Genomic DNA, 6,000 nt, shown 5'->3' on the forward strand with positions numbered 1-6,000 from the left:
CTCCCCTAGGGGCGGGACCTGAGGCGTCTTGCTGTCGTCACTTCCAGCGGACCCGGAAGCGCCGTTGTCGCGCCGCTAGAGTTAGGAAGTCGGATGGGGCTACGCTTAGCTTAAACGTTCGGCAGATCGTGCGCCGAGGGCCGTTGAGTGCTGCTGTGGCCCGGGCGAGCAGGTCTCGTGGAGCGGCTTCTGGGATAGTGCGGGCGAGCCCTGGCAGTGTGCCCCTCTGGTGCCACCGTCGCCCCGCCTCTAGGATAGGACCCAACCGCGCCCTCCAGCCGGGGGTCCTGGCGGGCGCTTCTGCCAGGCTGCCCCGCCGCCCAGCATCCGGTATAGTACAGCTGTGAGGAGTGGATGTGCTGCTGCGGGGACAACTCTGTCCCCGTCGGTTACAGCCCCCGCCAGCGGCTTCGTGACCCTCTCCCAGGCTGTCCGAACGCTGACGTGGAGCAACCCATCCTGAACCCTCATGGAGAAGTTTGGGATGAATTTCGGGGGCGGCCCAAGCAAGAAGGACCTGCTGGAGACCATTGAAACTCAGAAGAAGCAGCTCCTCCAGTACCAGGCACGTCTCAAGGATGTAGTCCGCGCCTATAAAAGCCTACTGAAAGAGAAAGAGGCACTGGAGGCCAGCATCAAGGTGCTGTCCGTATCCCACGAGGCGGATGTGGGCCTCGCAAGTGTCCAGCCTCAAGGCCTCACCTTTCCTGACTCCGTGGATGACCGATGCTCCACTCACAGCGAGGATAGCACTGGGACCGCCACCAGCTTGGATACTGCGGCCAGTCTCACCAGCACCAAGGGTGAGTTTGGGGTAGAAGATGACAGACTGGCCCGCGGACTGCCACCTCCAAAGTTCGAAGAGGCTAGCGGGTCGGAGAGTGGTGTTAGCAGTAGTAGTGGGGATGGACCGTCTGGGGGTGGGGAGGTGGACAAACGACTGCACCAGCTAAAGACTCAGTTAGCGACTTTGACCAGCTCTTTGGCTACGGTCACCCAGGAGAAGTCCCGTATGGAAGCTTCTTATCTGGCTGACAAAAAGAAGATGAAACAGGACTTAGAGGATGCCAGTAAAAAGGCAGAGGAGGAGAGGGGTCGTCTGGAGGGAGAGTTGAAGGGGCTGCAGGAGCAGATAGCAGAAACCAAAGCCCGACTTATCACGCAACAGCACGATCGGGCCCAAGAGCAGAGTGACCATGCCTTGATGCTGCGTGAGCTCCAGAAACTGCTGCAGGAGGAGAGGACTCAGCGCCAGGACTTGGAGCTCCGGTTGGAAGAGACCCGGGAAGCCCTGGCTGGGCGGGCCTATGCGGCCGGTCAGATGGAGGGGTTTGAACTGCAGACCAAGCAGCTGACCCATGAGGTGGAGGAGCTGAAAGGCGAGCTGCAGGCTCTTCGAGAGGAAAAGAATCGGCCTGACCCCCGGCTGCAGGAGCTCCAGGAAGAGGCCGCCTGCCTTAAGAGCCATTTCCAGGCTCAGTTGCAGCAGGAAATGAGGAAGGTAATTATTTTCATCATCTTCAAATATTAGTCATTTAGCCTGAAGTGGGGGAATATTAGGGTTTTGTTTTGTTTTCTTTTCTTTTCTCATCTGGTAGTTAGAACTAAATGGCAGTACTGTCGATTTTTCACGCTATTTGGAAAGTTTCACTTGTGAGTCCTGGGATACCCTTTTCTGTGTGGTGTTGACAGTGTCAAAGGAGTGTGCTTCTGACAGGGTGTGGAGTTTCTGAGTGTAGGCTGGGTTGGAGCCAGACAGCTCTGAACATCTGGGCATTGGCGTCTTACCAGCTGTGCTCTGTGAAGCAGTAGAGGGGCAGCGGTGCAGTGAAAAGTAGAGTGTATGCTTACAGGGATATGCCTGTATAGGCAGCGGTATATGCCTATAGGTGAGTGACCGAAGGGGGCAAAGAGAATTTTCTCAGACAAAATAACTTCGTGTAATTGCTTGCAGTCAGTATTTGCCTTGTCTGTGTCAACTGGAAAAAAAAAAAAAGCACAACCTAGAAGTTGAGAATTAATTTTGTTGTATTTGGTGGACAAATGTGAGGACTTAGGCCTGGAGGATAGCCTCTCAGATAGCTCTCAGGGACTGCTCTGAAGAGGTAGGAGGAGCCAGGCTGTATAGGAGTTTTGCAACAAAAACCAGGTAGTCGGAACATCAGAAGATTACTGTTAATTAAAGAAAACCAGACATCTCAAGTTAATGAATTTAGCTCTTTTCTATGTATGGGAAGATGTGGAGTCTGGGCTCACTGAAATCATTCCTTTGATATGTACCTTGACTGTCTAGCGCCAGGGTCCTGCTTTTCTGTATCCTGAATCTTCAGGGTGCACAGTTGAGGGGTGGCTGCAGGGGCTGCTGGCTTGATGGCTGCAACTTCCTTTGTTTACTGATATGGAAGGCAATCCACATCTGGAATGATACACTATTTTATAGTGCCTCCTTTCAGTGTGGGGAGAGATCCAACTCAGTTTTGAACTTCTAGGAATATTGAAAGAGGGAAAGGATGTCATATGATTTCTTCATGGGATTTGGGGAAGCACATGGTTAACAAAGAACACACTTTGTTTATGAGCTTGGTGTATGAGAGGAGAAAGCAGAAACACAGAACAGCGGCAGATCTACAAAGATTCTTAATATTGTTTGGTAGTTGTATGTCTGGGAGCAGAACCTAAACAGGTTATAGGAGCTTCGGTTAGCTCCCAAATCAACAGGAGAACTCCGAGTTCCCGTTTTTACCAGGCTACCTCCATCCCGTGACCCTTTTGCTCCCCTTTCTTGCTTTCTCAGTTTGCCATCCGGCCTCATGTCTTGTCTGGCTGCATGTCCACCTGTTCCCTTGTTTTCCAGACGGCCCTTGCCGAGGATCAGCTACGCCAGCAATCACAGGTGGAAGAGCAGAGGGTGGCGGCCCTGGAGAATCAAATATCCGAGGTGTCGGAGCTGCTAGGCACGTATGAGAAAGCCAAGCAGAAGGACCAGCTGGCCATCCAGAAGCTGAAGGAGCGCATCCTGCAGCTGGACCTGGAGAACAAGACGCTGGCGCTAGCGGCCTCCAGCCGATCCCCTCTGGACAGCCATGGAGAGGATTCCAGCCTGGATGTCAACGTCCTGAAGGACAAGATGGAGAAGTTGAAGAGGCTGCTGCAGGTTGCAGCCCGGAAGAGCCAGGTGACCTTGGACGTGGAGAAGCTCTGTGACCTAGAGATGATCCCCAGCTCAGAGGCTGCCGACGGGGAAAAGGCCACTGCGCTCTACTACCAGCAGGAGCTGAAACAGCTGAAGGAGGAGTTTGAGAGGTACAAGATGCGGGCCCAGGTGGTCCTCAAGAGCAAGAACGCCAGAGATGGCAACTTGGGCAAGGAGCTGGAGGAAGCCCAGGAGCAGCTTACAGAGCTGAAGGAGAAGTACATCTCCCTGCGGCTGTCCTGCGAGGAGCTCGAGCGCCAGCACCAGCAGGAGGCCGAGGACTGGAAGCAGGAGCTGGCCCGGCTGCAGCATGCCCACCGGCAGGAGCTGGAGCGGAGCCAGCTGGACTTCAGGGACCGCACGCTGAAGCTGGAGGAGGAGCTGCACAAGCAGCGGGACCGCGCCCTGGCCGTGCTGGCTGAGAAGGACCTGGAGCTGGAGCAGCTGCGTTCGGTGGCCTTGTCCGCCGGGCTGCCGGGACGCCGAAGCCCTGTGGGTGGTGTGGGTCCTGGGGAGCCCGGTGACACGTCTTCCCCAGATAGCCTGACCCAAGCCCTGCAGCTGGCAGCGGCCAACGAGCCCACTTTCTTCCTGTACGCCGAGCAGTTGGCCCGCAAGGAGGTGGAGATCACGTCGCTGAGGAAGCAGAAACACAGGCTGGAGGTGGAGGTGCATCGGCTGCAGGATCGGCTGCTGGAGCAGGGGGAGCGGCATCGGGAGGAGGTCGCTGCCCTGCAGAGCCACATCGAAAAGAACATGAGGGACCAGAGTCGGGAGGGAGCCAACCTGGAGTATCTCAAGAACATCATCTACCGCTTCCTGACCTTGCCGGACACACTGGGCCGCCAGCAGACGCTCACAGCCATCCTGACTATCTTGCACTTCAGTCCAGAGGAGAAACAAGTAATCATGCGGCTCCCAACCAGTGGTAGTTGGTGGTCTTCAGGCAAAAGATGATGCCGTTTGCACTAACTCCTCAGATTTCTGTGCCTCTTATGTGGGAAGGGACAGGCTCTGGTTTCTCCTGCCTCTTCTCTTACATTGTCATTTCTTCACTGTGTTGAACTGGGAGGACTCCTCAGTGTGGAATGAGATTTTCTGCCAAATGCCATTAATGCTATTTTATCCATGGCCCTACAGATACTAAAAGTATTGGGTCAGCGTCTTCTGGTGGTGGTGGTGGTGGTGGTGGTGATGTGTGTGTGTGAGGGGAGGGTGGAGGGTGGAGGGGCTAGGATGGAGAGGTGTAAGAGCTGGGGAATTGAGAGTCTTTTAAAATAAGATTTTTGTTGTTGTTGGTTTTAATATCGTACCCCTAGCGCAGAGCTCAGAGTACATGTGACCCCAAAGGGAGTCCAGTTAACTTCTAAACACACACAAGAACCAGCTGTTCACTCCATGCCGTCACAATCTTAAGTCTGGTCCCCTCTTGCCCCAGTTCTCTGGGGCCATAAATCCAGGCTGGAGGGAGACCAGGAAGTTTGAAATAGTGACAGATTGTTCCCTAGTCCAGAGGGCTGAGGAGCAGTGAGTTCATCCTGGAATTGGGAAGCTTGGTCTAGGTAGGGCTGGGTATGACCTAATCAGTCTGGACAAAGCACACAGCTTGTGACCATCCTAGAGAGAGCTCCGAGCACTGGTTGGGTCTTAGGGATTTCCCGGGGGACCTGCATTTGGCCTGGCAGGGTTATAATAGACCTCTCACACTTGTTTCTGCTTGAACCTCTCTGCCCAAGGCTGGCCTGAGATTGTGAGTGAATGACTTTGCTATCTTTTCCTCAATGCTGAACTTCCATTAAGAAAAAAATTCTAGCTTCTTATAGAGAGGGGTCCGATCAGGAAACTGGTCCTGCCTAGATACAAAGAATTAGCTCCTCCTGCTCTCCTTCAGCTGTTTCTGCCTTTGTAGGGACAGGGAAGAAGAGGAAGATTTGCTGCAGAGGATTCCAGAAGGTTGCTGTGACCCTCACGGGAAAGTGGTGGAGGTTCAGCTGAGGCCGGGCTGGAGTACTTGCTGCTTGGTGGATAGCATTCTGGCCAAATTTCCACGTCCCTGCTGCCACGATGTTGGGGCGTTACTGTCACCAGGGTACTTTGCTCACTCACTTAGAGAGGTAATAGAGTTTCAGTCCATGAGCTTCATCTGACCCACACATACTACTATTAAAGGAGGGACTCAGAAAAGTTGAGCTCAAGCAGGATCACCTCCCTATTTGCTTTCCCCTATGTGTCCTTGCCGGTTGTAGAGATCTTTGGACCCTAAAGACCAAAGCTTTGCCACTGACTAATGTATCTTTCTGTTATTTCATCATAGCAATCTTGTAAGGGTTTGGGGTACAAAAGACCTTGATTAAATGTTCTGGTTGGGAGCCTGGGTGACCTGGACTATCTCCAGTAAGCAGACTTAACAGAGCAGAAGTGATGTATTTCAATGATAATAACATAAACCATGGAATCATTAAACCTGACCAACCTGACCTGTGTGCTTCCTTAATGGCATTTAGATCTGGACACAAATAGAGTGTGAATGTAAATGGTAAATGAAAGGGATGTGGAAAGGATAGTAATATTTCGTTATATCAGTCCAGAAGCTTGAATCTGGGGAGGAATACCTCAGTGCTTTAATTGCCTCAATTACAGCACAAATTTTTTAGCCTGGAATTGTGTGTATGTGTTTGTGTATAGGCAGCTATGCTGGAAAAAGCTTTCTCATGGGTTTAATGGGCCGGCTTGAAACTTCCATAATTACTGCTTTAAACTTTAGAAGTAATCTGTTTATGAGTGCTTTCTTATACTTCAGGGTTCAT

General features: G+C 52.5%; 1 protein-coding gene across 1 annotated transcript; it reads left to right on the plus strand.

The window, feature by feature from the left end:
• Positions 1-16: 16 nt before the first annotated feature.
• GCC1 (GRIP and coiled-coil domain containing 1) lies at positions 17-5,670 on the plus strand. The gene is made up of 2 exons (XM_010947577.3): positions 17-1,501; positions 2,855-5,670. The coding sequence occupies exons 1-2, from the start codon at positions 470-472 to the stop codon at positions 4,148-4,150; spliced, it is 2,328 nt and encodes a 775-aa protein (XP_010945879.2). The 5' UTR covers positions 17-469; the 3' UTR covers positions 4,151-5,670.
• Positions 5,671-6,000: the final 330 nt, after the last annotated feature.

The sequence above is a fragment of the Camelus bactrianus genome, chromosome 7 (genome assembly GCF_048773025.1).
Source record: "Camelus bactrianus isolate YW-2024 breed Bactrian camel chromosome 7, ASM4877302v1, whole genome shotgun sequence".
NCBI classification, from domain to species: Eukaryota; Metazoa; Chordata; class Mammalia; order Artiodactyla; family Camelidae; genus Camelus; species Camelus bactrianus.

Bases quoted from the DNA above. Each gene is read 5' to 3' on its own strand.
- GCC1 (XM_010947577.3), top strand. From the start codon at position 470: ATGGAGAAGTTTGGGATGAATTTCGGGGGCGGCCCAAGCAAGAAGGAC. The intron at 1,502-2,854 runs GTAATTATTTTC...CTTGTTTTCCAG, and splicing joins TGCAGCAGGAAATGAGGAAG to ACGGCCCTTGCCGAGGATCA.